At 41.8% G+C, this 17,391-nt stretch overlaps 1 protein-coding gene across 7 annotated transcripts in view; it reads right to left on the reverse strand.

Annotated features, from left to right (window-relative positions):
- Unc-13 (unc-13) overlaps nt 1-17,391 on the reverse strand; it is a 628,091-nt gene that overhangs the window by 19,925 nt on the left and 590,775 nt on the right. For all 7 annotated transcript variants that reach the window (XM_076787594.1, XM_076787596.1, XM_076787595.1 and 4 more), the window contains 3 exons: nt 4,132-4,273; nt 2,590-3,036; nt 446-596 (listed from right to left, as the gene is read on the reverse strand). In XM_076787594.1, coding sequence (XP_076643709.1) covers nt 446-596; nt 2,590-3,036; nt 4,132-4,273 — 740 coding nt within the window. The remainder of the gene's footprint in view (nt 1-445; nt 597-2,589; nt 3,037-4,131; nt 4,274-17,391) is intronic.

Consider the following 17,391-nt stretch of genomic DNA (forward strand, 5'->3'; position numbering starts at 1 on the left):
AGAATTGCCGGACATCTCTCGGGACCAGCCTACGACAGTCGCGGGCGAAAAAATCTTAATTAAAATCTTAATTAGATCGGACGACGTACACGACCGCCTTTTGTCTCTCCAGTATTTCCAATTTCCAGCTTCGAAAAATCTTGGCTGGGGAGAGTAAGCTAGCCTAAGACAGAAGAAGGACGAGCCTAATGAAGAGTTTACAAAATGAAATTGATAGGGGTACGCGAGAGCACGTGTGCTCCGAAGTTTCCTGGTCAGCCAACGTGAACCGGCACGGGAATAATGGATGGTTTAGGCTACTAGGAAATTACAGGAGCATTTCTCAATCACAGCGTTCGCCGTTGTTCTCTCATTCAATCTGTCTCTTTCTCTCTCTCCCCCCCTCTCTCTCTTTTTCGCTCCCTCGTGAATAAACGTAGTCTTCAATGTTCGACCCCGAGCTCACCCCGAAGTTACTGGCGGCGAATCTATCACTAGCTGAAACAGCAGAACTCGCGCTGGTATGCGCGTAGTATGCGTTTATGTTCGCCAAAAGGGTCGACATTACCGCTGGCACACCAGGACAGAGGTACTTCGTCGAAAGGCAGTGGAAATGTCTGAAACAATCACAACGAAATTTGGTCATTAACTCGACAGATAAAAAAATACATAGCATTCCATTTAAAACAGGTTGCCTTCATTTCTAAAAAAAATAATGCAGATAAAAAAACCACAATTACATTTTTGGCAAAAAACAGTATAACTTTTTCCTCCTCGACTTTTTTTTAACGTTCACTATTTGCAAGAAAAATGCCGCCTAGTGTCAGTGTGAACATCCTGTATAATCAGGTCGTTGCATATGAAATGACCGATTTCAGAATGCAAATTTTGTAAAGTGTTTTAATCAAGAAATACTATTATATTCTACAGGTTTATTATGTATACCATTTACAGGTACAAACCTAATCTTTGGAGTGCTATCTTCAGTTTCTATCTATATATCCAACAATCAAAAAATTGAATATTTACCATAGTATAATCGAAAAATTCGTCATATTTTGACAGAATACAATGATTTCTCTATATATGTCGGCAAGACCTGGACGATAAACGTCGCGGAATTATCCCCATTACCGCGGGGTATACCCCGTGAGGGGCCGACGAATGTAAACATAACACGGCTTGGGTGTGTATCCTAGACGATTCACGACGCTGGCAAGACCCGTGTTGTGGACATATATCGAGAATTCACTGTACGACGATTACAATGATGCTTACTTTAATCAATAAGTTTTATTTAGAGAATATTATATTTGTTTAAAGTTGCTGTTATGAATCGGACGTTTCATATGCAACGACCTAATAATAGAGATAAATTTCTAAACCTGATTAAGGATTAGTGTCGCCCGTACGCGGTCGACGAACCACTTAATGTATTCAAAGTTACAGCCGGCTCATTAGACACTCGGGATCAGATGGGAGGTTTGATAGATTGACTACGAATCCGCTATATAAACTCCATTTCCGCTAAATCGTCTGCTAAGCCCTCTACCGGCTATAAAGAACTTGTCACGGTCTTTATCGGATGCAACGAGTCTGTTATAGCCTGTATAGCGTATAATGAATTAGTTATCATTCATATCACTCACGATCTTTACTATCTCCACTGAGACTACCGCGTATAAGACTGGGTCTAATTACCTTAACGTGGATTACATCGGATCCATCGTGTCTACGGCGTACAGCCTCTTATAAGTCTGACGATATGCTATATGATCGTATCTGCCATTTGACTTGGCTGGTTTTCATGTTCATCTGCCCAATTTTGCATAGCAGCAAACAAGCGTAATTGGCTGATTGCGATTACTTTTGGGATCAGCTAATTATATGCTTTATTTACTGTTGTACGAACAAATTTCTCAGAATAAAGTTATACTATCCCAAGGGTTATTTTTTTAACGAGAACGCAAGGTTATCGGAATTTTCTAAAAATAAATCTTGTGCTTCTTCTTAGAGATTATTGTAGAGCATCGAAGGACGAATCCAACGATCTTAATAACCATAGCGCTTCGACTATTTAATCTCGAGATATTTATGTCTGAAAGCATTAATCATCATTATCTTTCAGACAAAAATATCAAGAGATTAAATGGTCACAACGGGTATGGTTAGCTCTGTATCACTACAACCTTCTATAGCTCTGTATATCCGTCAAGTTACATACGGTATTATCTCCGTAACTGTCGCAAAGGTGTCTACCGTAACTGTGAAAATTCTATCCCTACCACAGGAGGGAACACAGTTACCCTCTCTCTGCCATTGCCGGGTTAGTCACGACGCAGACGCATAGTGGACGCATCACGTCACGTGACCGGTCCGTGGCAGAAGAGTGGAGATGCTCGTCGCCAGAAAGTGGGGGTCCGAGGTAGAAGGGGAAGGATAGAAGGGGAAGGAGACAAGATTGAATCTGGCGACACTGTTTCTAGAACTGTCCCTAGGCAGATCCGACGATACGACAGTTACGGAGAGAATGTTGTAGTCATAATTCAATGGCTAGAGGGAGCCAGCGTCGAATAGAAATTCTAAAAAGGATAAATGAAAGGTACTCACGTCATTGCTTGGTAGATACTCTCGATACCGTATCGCATCGCGAATTCGTCGACGAGCTCTTCCCCGAGTGGGTCGAAGTACACCTTCCAAGCGTCGTCGCCCTTCGCTTGAGGCAGTGCCACGACGCCGCAGTTCTTCTCGCACAGACTATGGAAGAGATTCTCGTGTAGGCAGGTGTACTGGGTGTGATAAGGCGCGACCTTCTCTTCTCCTTTGATCTCTACGCTGATATGAAGCCTGATAGCGCCGGACACTGCGCTCTTGTCCGTCCTCTTCTCCAGATTGTACCAGACGTCCATCTCGCCGCTGAGCGTTCTCACCTCGATGATGGTCTGCCCGAGGAAGTCGTCGCTCTCTCTCGTCAGCTTCTGCCGTAGCTTCGACTTCAGATCGTTGTCCTCGTCCCATACTCTCACTTTTATTCTGTCGGATGAGTTGTGGCACTCGCTGAAGAACAAAAAGGTGAATGCCATTATTGCTTTAGATATTAGTCAACTGTCCAGTAACGGTAGGTCCAGATTATAAAGATACATCGATGAGGAACTATTGCACAAATTTATTTATATGTATACCGGTAAACCAGTAAATATGTTTCTCGGTTTTTTATGATAGAAAAAAATGTCAGAGAAAAACATTAGTTGGTTCAGGAGGGCAAATATCATGATAGGCAAAAAAATTTGTTCAAGGTTATATTTTTTGAGATTTCAAGGTCATCGAAGTTTTTTTTAATGGAATGAAATAGGATATATCAAGAGGAGAACGACGAATCCAACGACCTGTAATATTATGACATTCACGTGACCTTGAGTTTGTTATCACCAACGATTCCACACCAGACATTTGCACTCCATGGACGCTGGTGTTCAACTTGTCGAAGTCATTTCGGGTTTTCAGTGCACCAATAATGCATATTATGTGTGTTCAGTTGTCCATGGTAGCTGTACAGCGTTTACTCGATACATGTCCAAAACACGGGTCTAGCCACGGACATATATCTTTCTTTGATCCGCGCGACCTGACACTCCTCACACACAGTGGGGATAGTTCTGGGACTTTTATCGGCGAGGCATTCGGGACATATATAGAGTAAACACTGTATATTGTTTAAAAACTGGCTAAAAATTTAGATAGACAATTTCCTTTGTAATTGCGACCAATAGCAATTAAAATTCAAGCCGTTTGACCTACATTTTAAAAAGTTATCGTTTGTTTTTTATAAAAAGAAAATGGCCGATCGTTTGACCTTGAATTTAATTTTACGGCAGGTTTCTTACATCAATTTCTACGAAATCGAAATGTAATTTCTTTACGCCCTGTATCAATCCTTTCTGTGCGAGTATAATTTCAATCTTTCTGCACACACTTCGTCCAGCATTAATTTGCATAGGTATTAGGATTGCTCGTGATTGGAACGTTGCGCAGGGGTCTTAGCAATCACGGTACACGTAAACTGGAAATTAATTTTCCTTTCGTCCATTCCGGCTCTATCGCCGTAGAGGAACGTATTTCTCGGGTTCGCGGAATGGTAATGGAATTACTCACAAGTAGAACTTCTCGTGCCAAACCGGATTCAATTCCCTCGGCATCGTTCTGGTGCGCTTCTTTACTTTCCCGACTTGGACCGTCACGTAAGGATCAGACGTGCCGCTCTTGTCTTTGGCGATCAGTCCCTGGGCGCATTTCACTGTGGAAGCGAGAATCGATGGTTAGTTAATTATCTTGCGTCCATTTGCCTGACACGGGACGCGCTCAAAGCAATATTGAATTTCCCCGAATTAGGCTTCTCTTAATCCTCCTCCACATTAATTTCCATCCGATTCCGTACTTACCGGGGGAAATCGATACGTTCGACAAATACTTTAACGGTTTTCATGATCTTAATGAAAAAAACGCCACCTGTTGTCAATGTCCAAGAAGAGGAACGCAAAGCGTGCTGTTTCGCATAATATTTTCAGCTCAGATTTCTCGTTGGTTTTTGTGTGTTGGTATTTCTATTTACCCTAAGTGCACTTCTCTCATATGAGAATGATAATGAGAACATAAAGAGGTGTTAACATTTTATGCAACACGACATCAATATTATTGTTACTGTGAAAAATGAACGGTTGGCTGGATCATTCTGAGATTACTATCGTCCACGTGACAGTGACAAAGAATGCAAGTGCCTATCTATTTCTCCATCTTAATGGAGAACAGGGATCGTAAAGTGACAGTGAACAGTAATGGATTCCGTTTAAACTTACTTTACTCGTATAAAATAAACGTAATTTATTCTGTCATTCTCGTCCGCTCACATTTTTCCCTCCATTCAATTTTGTTGATCAAGCACGGTCAGGCCAGCTTTCCGTGACATTTACAATTCAAATTTTCCTCCGTAACTGTCGAAAAGATCTCTATCGTAACTGTAAAAATTTTATTCCCACCACTGGGGGGATACCCATTAGTATCACTAAGTTGAACTAACATTAATGGAAGTGAAGCAGAAGATTGTAACCTTAATTTTTTATTTTATTTCGCGGAACTTTAACCATCGCATTCGTCTCTTTTTTCTGATTAAAATGACACCAAACACGAGATAATTACGATTACAATTACTTGTGTAACAGGCGAAGCTAAGATTTCGTGCACCTCTACCGTAAATGTCAAATCCGAAACTTTAGTCGCTTGATGCACAATTATACTCGTAATTGTATCGTGTTTGGTGTCATTTTAATCAGAAAAACGAGACGAATACGATGGTAAACATTTCGTTGACGGGAAGCCACAAATAAGGAGTTTCGATTTTTTAATTTAAACGGCTCGAACCTCTACGTTCGGCGCACTGCAAACAATTTGGTACCTCTTCTGAAACTGTGAGGCGCCAGACCCGAAAGTATGACAGTTACGGAGAGAATATTATACGTAAAAAAATTTTTGCGACTTTATCATCGAATCAATAGTGTTCCTTGCCATAGGGGACACTCGAGTGCAAAGGGTTCTAGAAATATTGGAAGATTGGTATTTATCCGCATTCGAATGATTGAAACCATTCGAAGCATCAGTTATAAGCTGGAAGTCGTTCGAGGCAGCGACGTCCGAACGGGATCCACTGAAAGAGCAATAAAATCACTAGGCTGACGCACATAACCGTCAGTGCTCGTGAGGATTACAGGGCGGAGGCATGCTTAAGAAGCGTCCCCGAGTTAAAACACGTTACGATCCATTCCGGCGGCTCGATTCGCCCGGGAACCGTCCGAATGATCGGTCGGGGATGAGGGTTACGAGTTTCGAAACTGGGCCGCACCTACCGTGGACCGCTGAAACTTTTAGTGGAACTGCATGTGTCGATCCAGCGTAAACACATGCTCGCGTAGACAATCCACGAGCCCGTTCTACCGTGGCTCCTACAAGACGCCCCGGGGATTCAGGAGAGGAATTTTTAAAGTCACTAGGAAACGTAGAATAAAACTCGCGGCTCCGAGGAAGCAAGTAGAACGTGTACGCAACGCACAGACGCGTCACAATATTCTCTCCGTAACTGACGTAAAGATCTCTACCGAAACTGTTAAAATTTTATCCCGGCAATGGTGCGATCTCCCTTGGAACCGGCCAGGTGTATCGGTGAGACTCACACTAATGCAGACGACGCGAACGATTGCAACTTTTCTAATTTATTATTTTTTTTTTTTGAGAAACTTTTCCTCGACTAAGATAACCATCCAACACGATATACGTAATCACGATTACAATTACTGGTGTGATAAGCGATTTCGGGCGCGAAAGGAAAAGAATAGTACCTCTTCTATAACTGTGACTCGGCAGACCCGGCGACAATTATGGAGAGAATATTGTAGTCAATTCTCTATTTCCTGGAACATGGATATTACTTTGGAAAATTAGTGGATTTCTGATTTCAAAATTACACTACGGTGTGCATCATTTTTCTCCAGGGGTTCCGTCCCGATATTTTCTCTAAAATTGCATTTTCCTCGAGCGTTTCTCCTAAACGTTATTGGACTCGTTCAATCAGCAGCTTTGCGTTCGTATCCACGGTTAATGGACAACAGGCGAGCCATTCGGTTCGAACGATGTTTACCTTCGGTTCAGCGTGGCATGAAAGAATCATAACAATTAAATAGTATCCGCGCAAACAACACCGAACACCGGAAAAACATTTTCCGTCGTGATCCGCGTGGGATTGGCCGATCAACAACAAAACCGGCACTGTTTCTTTTCCCGCGCGTTCATTTATGGCGCCGTTTTCGATTCTCTGTTTTTCTTACGAAACGGGGGAAAACGAAGAAACTTGGGTTGGGAAAGTATCTGAATACATCGTACATTGAATCGAGCGACAGATCAAAAAAGTTTGGAACCGCATTCGTGTACATTTAACCAGTTCTATTATCGGACGATCATACCGATAGGCTCATGCACATCTAACAGTGTAACAACCATCGAACTGAGCACTCAGAGGTCAGGTTTCTTGGCAGCCACCTCGTAAGCGTGCAGAAGCTCGGCGTGAGTCGTGTGGGTTAGGTACAGTTGGACGACTATGGTCTGGCTCAGCGCGGTAACTTCAGAGAACGCGGGGAAATAATAAACCGGAGGTGCAACCCTCGCGCTCAAGAATTTACGCAGTAATAATAGACGCTGTGATCAAGGAAACTTCGCTGAACGATCTCGCCCACGGTAAATAATTTAAACAACCCGCCTTGTCTAAAGTTCTAGATAATATCCAGACAGATTGGCATATTTAATGCACAACGTTCCGTTCTCAAATAAGCATAAGCACAATTCGCGCAAGTGCTTGGTCAAAATTCTTTGTCCCGCAATCTAACAATAGTATAAAAGATAGCACATTCTTAATTTCACAGTAACAAAGTACACGTTCAAAACGAATAAGGTGGCCGGGAAAGTGTCTTATACCGAGCACAAAATGATAGCACGTTTGTAGGGAGGTATACAGTCTTTTCTCGATATATGTCCCAAACATCTAGCCGATAAAAGTCCCAGAACTATACCCACTAAGACCTCTCGTGAGACCTCGGTCGCCGAGGAGTGTAAACATAATACGGATCGCGTATATCGGTGTGAGACCACTACTAATCCAATAACGAAATTTCTTTATTTTTCATTATCTTTTTATGGGATTTTCACCAACATATTCGTGGCATTTTTCTAATAAAAATGATACCAAATATCACATAATTCCGATGACATTTACATGTGTAATGCATGAAGCGCGGATCAAAGAATAGTATCTCCTGGAAGATATATGTCTCTGGGTAGACCCGTGATGTGGACACATATCGAGAAAAGACTGTACATTTACTTAATCCATCATCACGATCATATTTCTGTGAAAATAGTGAGATATAATTTTTGATTTCGATAAAAGACGACAGATGTTTTTCTCGCAACAAGAAAACCTCTATTCTTATGGTACCCATAAACTCTCGGCCCACTCGAGAACAATGTCAAGCTGAATAGGTATTTTCGTCCGTAATACGTCGAAAGTCGTCCTGAGCCATCGTCTTATATCGAAAAAAAACTGTATTGCATTAAATTCTTCCGTTTCACGATGAATTCGTGGAGTCTGTTGTCTTTTCAAGACTAATAGAAACATTTAGAGCGTAGGGTGGTTAAGTTAACAAGCGGAAATCAAAGTTTCCCGGTTCGAGGCCTCCGGTAGTTGCTACACTGAAGCAGACCGTAGCCGTGAAAGTGACGGACAGATACGTATACGTTCACAGACACACACATATATATATATAACATATATTATACAGATTCGACGTGAACGTGCTGCGATTCGGACAGAGACGGACAGACACACATGCCCATGCTACTAACTCCTTTTGTTTCGCACCGCCGATTGCAGCGGGGACGATCGCCGGTGCTTCCCGTCCTCGACGAGCGTCGATCTCGGCACCTAATCTCAATGATCGTGGCCGTTTAAATCCACTTGGCAATGCCGGCAGTTTGTGCGTGTGCGTGTGTGTTTGCGTAGAAGATCGGTATATACCCGGTTTCGGTCGGTGTTCTTACCGCGAGAGATCGCGATCGATATTCGCGTGTCTGTGACTGTGTGTGTGTGTGTGTGTGTGTATCGATCATTCAACTGCGCTTCGGTGTCGTGTGTTGTTCGCTCGTTTCATAGAATTAGACGTGTGTCTGACGCGAAATCGTTTCTCAACTAACGGAGGGTTGGTTTCTAAGGAGCGCCTTTCTCTTTCTAAATCGATACTCTACGGGGAGAAAGAAGTACTCTAGAACTTGCTACGGGTAATCGCAATGGAGGACACACGGGTGTGGGCGTGGCAAATATTTCGGTGCAAACGAAACCCGAAGAATTTTGGTATTGATCGTTTTTGGCCAGGCTTTACCCGGAGTTCGACTATCCGCACAAATACGGAATGGCTCCCGGTTCAGCACTGATCAGACAATTATTCTTTAATCCCTTGCACTATGAGTACGACTTGTGTCGAACCTAATAGAATCTTCTTTGGCGGCGGCTGAGTTGGCGTGAGAGAGAAGGAAAAGGTGGAGCTGTTTCGTCCTAGGGCCCGCTGTGCTAGCTAGAGAACTCCGTCGGTAAGGCCCAGAGTTGCCAGATCAAGACTTGTTCCCCCACTCTAATTTCCCCTTCTACCGCGGCTGCTATTCCCCTATGCTTCCGTCACTGCTTCCGTGACGCGTTTCGTCTTTGTCTACTCCGGTAGTAGGCAGAGAGAGAGAGTTTTTCCCCTCAATTGGTGCTCCCTCCCCCCATCTGGCAACGCTGGTAAGGCCATCTAGCGGGCCCTGTCTTAGACAGCTGGTAAAAGGTAAGGCCGTTTAGCGGGCCCTGTCTGAGACAGCTGGTATAAGGTAAGGCCGTTTAGCGGGCCCTGTCTGAGACAGCTGGCAAAATGTAAGGCCGTTTAGCGGGCCCTGTCTGAGACAGCTGGTAAAAGGTAAGGCCGTTTAGCGGGCCCTGTCCTGTCCTAGATGCTGCTATCGTAAGGCGGTTGAGGATGGTATACAGGGTCATCCGTTTTTAAACGGCCAAACGTCAACCAGCTATAGAGGACCCCAAATGGAACAACTTTCACCCCTAACACTTTTTTTGATTCGGTCTTGATTTTTACTTGCAAAAACCCGTCATTTTTTGTGTTCACTTAAGATTAAATATATTAGGACTGCAATTATGTATCTTGATGATTTTTCCTTTGTTTGGTTTAAAATAAATAGGGGCATCTTTTTAATTAAGTCAACTTTTTTGTATGACCTTTGGATCTTGGTTTTTTTGACATGGGGCACGCCGTGGAGACTGAATGAAATAACTTCGAATCAAACAAAGTGTTAGGGGTGAAAGTTGTTCCATTTAGGGTCCTCTATAGCTGGTTGACGTTTGGCCGTTTAAAAACGGATGACCCTGTATACAGGGATCGGTGACGGATCAGGTACTAGCGGGAAAGGTGTTGATTATTTGGCTATCTGCTGGCGAGCGTAGGAAGTAGCCGCCACACTTCTGAATATGTATATTAGTAATTTTCGTTCGTTGATCGAATTAATCGTTGTTAATACACGTCCACTGGAAAATAGGCACATGATAGCTAATTTTCTTCCTCTAGGAAATTATGAACGACAAAGATCTAATCACTGTAAAAACCGTAAAATAGGTCGTAGTGCAAGGGCTTAACCAGCGGCGGACCGTTGATTTCGGGGCCCCGGGCTAACAGTGTTTGGGGCTCTCCCCTATTAACCTAAATTGTCTCGAGTAAAATTTTTGTATAATTTATCTTTTCTTAAGCTTCTAATTTAAATTGTTTTTATTTTCTTTACCTCTTTGATTGAACGAGGCCCTAAGGCTATGCCTAGATTCGCCACATAAGGCATTTGAATATAGGTGTTTACACTATCCGACCGTATAAGTACGATATCGGAAACTAAATAAATCAAAATTATTATAATTATACTGTTCCGTGTCTGAGCGGATAGTACGGATCGGCGTTTACAGTATTCCCTTTCTATAGTCGTCGTGTGGGATATTAGAGACGCGAGTACTAGTCTTTTGTTTGATTTCTGTGACACGTTTATTAGTATTCTACCTTCCGTTGTTGATAAGAGTGAACCAACTGTTGTCTATTGTCAACTAACATCATGATACAGCGGGGACAGTTAGGCGATCGTAAGGAGGACGACTAAACACGATTGCAGCAAGGGAATACCGCGTTAGATCAATTTGCCTGGTCGCACGATCCTTATTGCGAGGATGAAGACTGTGATAAATTGTTTACCATAGAACTGCAAAACGCACTCTAACGAACACCACCGTAGACGGTGTTGCTCTAACACTCAACAGGTTGATTCATAGCAGCTTTTCCAAAATCTGCAGATTACGATCGGAACAATAAATAATTATGTTTCGATGCAGTTTTGTGCTCCAGGCTTTTCGTTCGTGTCTCGTGAGGATAATTTATATACTATAAATTGCACCTGCAGATTACAATAAACGATAGGGCCTCGACATAGTTTTGTTTTGTGCTCCAGTTTCATTTTTCATATCTCAAGAGGATCATCCGGCGATCCGTTAAGTTCGTTGAAATATTAAAGTTATTATCAAGTTCTCATGAATATTTATTGCTAACGGAGAGGCGTCTGTGCTGTTGCAACTTTCTTTGAGAACGAAGCTGCGAGGTAAAGAAAACAATTGCTGTTCAATCTTTTCCCGTGAAATTGATTCGTTTCTGTTTGCACCGTAAATTTGCCTCGCTTTCCAGTTAAAATATACCAACAAATTTTCAGTTATTCGACGCGGAAATTGAAGAAAAATTACGTTCGACCGTAATTACGGTTGCCGGTAGTGAAAATGCGTTCGCTTCTGGTCCGAGTTTCCAGATATAGTCGGAGACTACATCAAATGTTATACTGAAGCTATACTAGCGTTGCAGCTGGTTGCCTCAATCAAATTTACAATTTGCCAACAGTTCAATTGATGGCTAACAAACCGGGTAACATGTACACAAGAATGTGCCCCAAGGCTGTGGCCAGGTCCATTGGCGGCGAAACTCCAGAATAATAAAGACACGGGGCAGCGCTTGGAAGTTTAGATTAATAGTAACAGGTAACAATAGCTGGTTGTGAATATAAATACTCCGTGCTGACGGAAACTGAAATAACAATCGATCGTTTGAACTTTATGAAAGTTTCCAGGAGAAATAGAATTTTTATGAGAAAGCGTCTATAAAATAACATTACGTTTCTTCCTCTCTAATATTTTTACAAGTCTCTCAACATTGAGCTACAGTGGATCCAAAAAATATTTCAGTATGTACTAACTTCTCCATCGAGAAATTGTCAATATTTAAATTATGATGATTTTAGTAAAAAAAAAAATAATAATACTATAATTGGACTGATTTTATAGTGTGAAGCCTTTAACCCCTTGCACTACGATTTATTTTATTTAAAATTAACTGTTCAAATCTGTAACAAATTTATTATGAAAAAAATTTGATGATATTTTTACAGACAATTTGTAGCATTTTTGACCAGAAACGTGTCCTCAATTTTCCCCTGCTATATCATGCACAAACTAGAAAAAAAGGATAGGTTTAACATGAGTCTGAATTTATTATTGTACTATTTTTTCCAAATATATATATAAAATATTAATGTTTAAATAAATAAGTAAATATATAAATAATATAACAAAATAAATATATATAGTTTATTCATGTACATATACTGCAATGTTCAAATACTTTTGGGATCTACTGTACCTGTTAAATTCTGCTACTTAAAAATTTGTTGGTATATTTTTCAATTGATTTTCGTTGCGAAAGTAACGGGATAAAGTATAGTCAAACTATAGTCAGTTCTAGTACTCTAAAGACTAGATGAAAGTCTAAGTGGAAGAAAGTAGATAGTTTCTATTATCTATCGAAGAAAGAGATACTAAGTCTGCGTGTCATCGGATGGAATATACAATGAGGTACTGATCGTGTTCAGTCTTGGATGAACAGTTATCAATTCGTCCACCTGTTCTTTTGGTTTTCCCAATAAAGATATGTTGCGCTTTTTTATTAATTTTAGTGGCATAATCTGAGAGAAAAAAGTTGAAGAAAAAATAGATCAGACGCAAAACTTCACAATGTAATACAAATATTGATACAAACATTATTGATACAAATGAATAATTATCACATTATTGATACAAATCAATAATTATCACATTATCAGGTACTATATTTTCGGATAATTATTTAGGCACAATATTTTCGGACAATTATTTAGGCACTATATTTTCGAATAATTTTTAAGGCACTATATTTTCGGATAATTATCACACATATCAGACATTAATAACGTGATTATTCGAATATATTAATATTACGGGAATTCTCGTGTACTCTGACATTTTCATGCCCAACTTCCGGTTGTCGCAATTGCATTAACCCTTTGAAGAAACATTTCTTCCGACCTAGAATATTTCCTTTCTATACATATTTTTTCTAATTTTTTAAAAAATGGTGCAATTTACTCGTACAGTACTGAAATGTTTAGTAATTTATTAAATACAAACAAATTTAATACTGTAAAAAATATGTTGAATAATGATACAGCAATTTTTAGTGGCGCCTTACAGTCGCCATTCGAGTGCTAAGAGATAATAGTCTAAAGTAGTTAACTGGATCGAAGTGCAGTGTCGCCAGATTGAGACATGTCTCCCACTCTATCTCACCCCTTCCACAGCGCCATTCCCTCGGCGAGTATCCCCACGCTTCCGCCACGGACCGGTCACGTGACGCGACGCGCGCACCCGATTCGCGTTGCGTCTGCGCCTGCGTCGTGACTAACCCGGTAACGGCAGGGGGGGGGGGGTAACTGTATTCCCCTCGATTTCTCCTGTCTGGCGACACTGGCTAGGAGGTTCCTTCTCGAGTATCCGCGAACCCGCAAGCCAGCTGCGAGTCGCAGTTGGTTGGCCGGGTGGGTCGCAGCGATTTCAATTTGCGCCCACTGAGTCAAGAGATTTGATTACTGGGGCGGAAGCGGAAGTAACGCCGACTGTTACCGTTCCACCCTCTCACCCAGATATCTCTCGTACTCGACCCTTTCGTTTGGATTCCAACCCCACATCCCAGTTTCCCTCGATACGGGCCTATTCGAAATTTCTCGTCCACTCCAGTCGGAGAGCAAAGAAGTTGTTCCTGTAAATTCGGGAGCAGAGATGGTACTCGTTCGAACGGAAATCTCGCCGAACTCCGGGCTCCCACTTTTACCAAAATTATCCCTCCCCAGTTTCAAACGAACCGTTCAGCGAACTACTATCCCAACTCTCTCAGATCATGCGCGTCCAAGGAAGATATCGGGACAGTGAATCCGACGGAGTTTCAATTTCGCGTCCCTTTCAGAACAGTGTCGAAGAAGAGACACCGCTCTTTTTCGAGAAGCGTTAGCAAGAATGATCTCTTTTCTGTGATTTTACTTTATGGAATTGCCTTTGCGCCGGCGGGAATGGAGATCCTTCTTACTCGGATTAAAAAGGAGTAGAGACGCCGAGGAACGAAATTTGCGGAGCTTTGTGGCCGAAGAATATTCTCGCCGCTCTTTGTTCCGTATTTATCGTTTCCGAGACTGCGAATTTAGAATGCTCCGGCTCTTTTCTTATTTTCGTATTATTCAGCTTTCTCTTTGTCAGTAGTTTCTTTACTCCGACCCTCCGCCGCGCCGGTGTACCGAGTTTTTCGGGATTTCCATGCGTTTCTCGTTTTTCCTCGCAAGTAGTTTTCCAGTTCGCCATTCTACTTTTCTCTTCCCTTCGCTACCTAACACATCCTCCACTTTCTGTCGAGTCAGAGCCTTTCTGAACGCTTGTCGAACCTTTCTGGCTCTGCAACTTTCGTCGGTGCTTTTCCGATATTCATGTTTACAAATTTCCTCAGAAAATACTTTTATTTCTTTTATAAATCGTTCGAACAATAATCGTTAATGTATTATTCCACTTGGCTGCATGCTCGAATGAATTTCAAATAATTTCATCTTTCATTCGATCAAATTATTCGCGCTCTCAAAAATTCTATTCACTTCCAAAGAACAATTTTAAAAGTGAATATAAGTTGTATTGGGATATGAGTATATATAATAAAAGCACGCTCTGTATCTGTATACGAAATAGAATTTATATTTCAATAGATTCTCTAAAAGCGTGTTGCCAGACACGTTTTTACGGTTTGAAGGAAACGTCGCGAATGAAACAAGAAATCGAAAACAGACGAGCAACAGTCCAATATGAACAACAGAGGATCGAGGATCCCATGCCGGGGACAACATACAATGTATATCAAAAGCCGATTCAAACGATCCTTCCTTCTAAAGAAATAACAGATTAATTTTGTTCTATTGATGAAATAAATTCCAACAAGTTGAATTTAGATATCAAAGAAAAATACAATTTTTCAAATGAAGTGTGCCCAACCCTGTTCAACAATTACAGTGATTTTTCTATATATGTCGCCAAGGTCTGCATGATAAACGTCGCGGAATTATCCCCACTACCGCGGGGAATGCCCTGCCGAGTTACCTCCGACGCCGAGGAATGTAAACATAACACGGCTCGGGTCACGACGCTGGCAAGACCCGTCTTGTTGACATATATCGAGAATTCACTGTATTAGCATAAATTTGAGTAGTCCATTTAGCCTTCAGACTAATAAAAACGTACATAAAAAGTTGCCAAGCTTTCCGGAGTTCTCTTAGGGATGCTATCTGTGATCCACAATTTCAAAAAATTAATTTAAATTATTAAATTAATTTCGTTTCTTCGTACAGAATTTTTATATATGAGATTTCTTAAATCTTTTCGTACCTGCCGTTACGAAAATCAGTATTACTTCAGAAACACTAGAAAGTTATCTCTCCACATTTTCCACTGAAAACATGATCTGTAATTACACCCCGGTGCACGGTTTATTTTACAATGTACGTACGCAGAGTGAACGGTTAACGGTTAGGGGAGCCCGTGCATGGTGTTTTATCATCCGGGAGAGATTGAATCGATTCCGCGCGAGTTCGGTACGGCGGAAGTAACGGGTATATGCAAATCGTTCGCTCGAGTAAGAACAGAAACCAAGAGAACAGTCGAACGCTCGTATCCCGGATAAACGGGATTGGCAATTAAGGCGAAGACACGGTTGCGCAACGGCTTAATCAACGAGTTAAATTGTGACTGGGCTCGATCTTCTTTCCATCTAGCCCCTTCCCCTCCCCTCCCCCCCCCCCCACCACCCGGTTCCTCCTTGTTTCCCCGGTAGTCGGGGCTTCGTCGGAACAAATTGAAACGAATCAATTAATACCGAAAAGAGAGGAGAGGAAGACAAATAGGGGTCGCGCGTAGGTATAGGGGACCAAGAAGTACGAGGGACGGTGATATAAATTCGAATCGACTAGCAATTGCGTGAGATGGGTGCGGGAACACCGTCGAACGAGGAAGGCGATTTATTGGAGACGACTGTTTCTTGGGGAAGTTCGACAGCCATCTACACCGCGGACCGATTACGGCAATTAATGCGTTCCCGGGGTGGGCGACGAGGAAGAAGAAAGTAGCGAAGCATACTAGCAGGAGGACGATCATTAGAGTAATTGCTACCTCGTCGCGAAGCGGGTCAACAGTTTTTCTCCTTCTGGTTACCGTTTCGTGCGCCTCGCCGGCAGATCCGCACCGAAACTCTTTCCTTCCCTGCTCTCCGATAGAAATTCCGACGCGTTCAGGCAACGGGAATTACGGCAGTTGCAATACAACGAGCAGTAAAATTCAACCAATCGAACACCGTCCTTCCGGAACACCATTTTGTGTTTATTAACACGGAATCACAAAAAACTTCAAGCGCATAAGATTCGTTCCTAAGAAACGATTAATATTTTACATTTGATTTACTAGTCACAGTATTTTATTCCTCACTCAATTTTCCACCAGCCCAAAATATTAACCAAGAAATATGTCGTCAATTGAACAAGTAAATATGATAAATTATGCCGTGTTTTAAAATGTCACGTATGTGTTTGTCAAAGTTACATGAAAAAATAATAAAAAAGAAGTTTGTCACTGCGATAGTATTGGCTCACCGATGAGAAAAATAATTGAATATTTCATTTAGAATGCAGAGAAAAATAATTGAATATTTTATGCAGAATGAAGAGAAAAATAATTGAACATTTTATTTAGAATGGAGACAAAAATATTTTATATCTCAAGGTCAACCGAAGGTGGTTATAGTTTCCAAAAATTAAAAAATAATAAACAACAGAAAAGTTATTCTGACTCCTGTCATGTTACATTTCTTGGGTCGACCTCCCCAGCCCTAGAGGTCCCCGAATCGTGTCTCCTACACGATAAATGTGAAGTTCCGGACCCTCGTCGGGACAACTACATCTCCACGATATTTGTTGGTACTCGCAAGAACGATGCTGTTGGAGAACAATTTCATTTAAACTCGCGTCGCTGCAGTATACAGTGAATTCTCGATATATGTCAACAACACGGGTCTTGCCAGCGTCGTGTATCGTCCAGGAGACATACCCTAGCCATGTTATGTTTACATTCCTCGACGTCCGAGGAATCGAGCTTCGTGGCCCCTCACGAGGTACACCCCGCGGTAGTGGGGATAATTCCGCGACATTTATCATCCAGGCTTTGGCGACATATATAGAGAAATCACTGTAAACCACTTTTAACGAGGGTCCTCGACGATAGTCGTCGTTAATCAGAATTTTCCAACCGTCGTCCAGATCCGAACGAATCGCGAAGGTCACAGAAGTTTAATTTCGAGGAAGCTC

This window comes from Halictus rubicundus, chromosome 5, assembly GCF_050948215.1.
Source record: "Halictus rubicundus isolate RS-2024b chromosome 5, iyHalRubi1_principal, whole genome shotgun sequence".
Classification (NCBI taxonomy): Eukaryota; Metazoa; Arthropoda; class Insecta; order Hymenoptera; family Halictidae; genus Halictus; species Halictus rubicundus.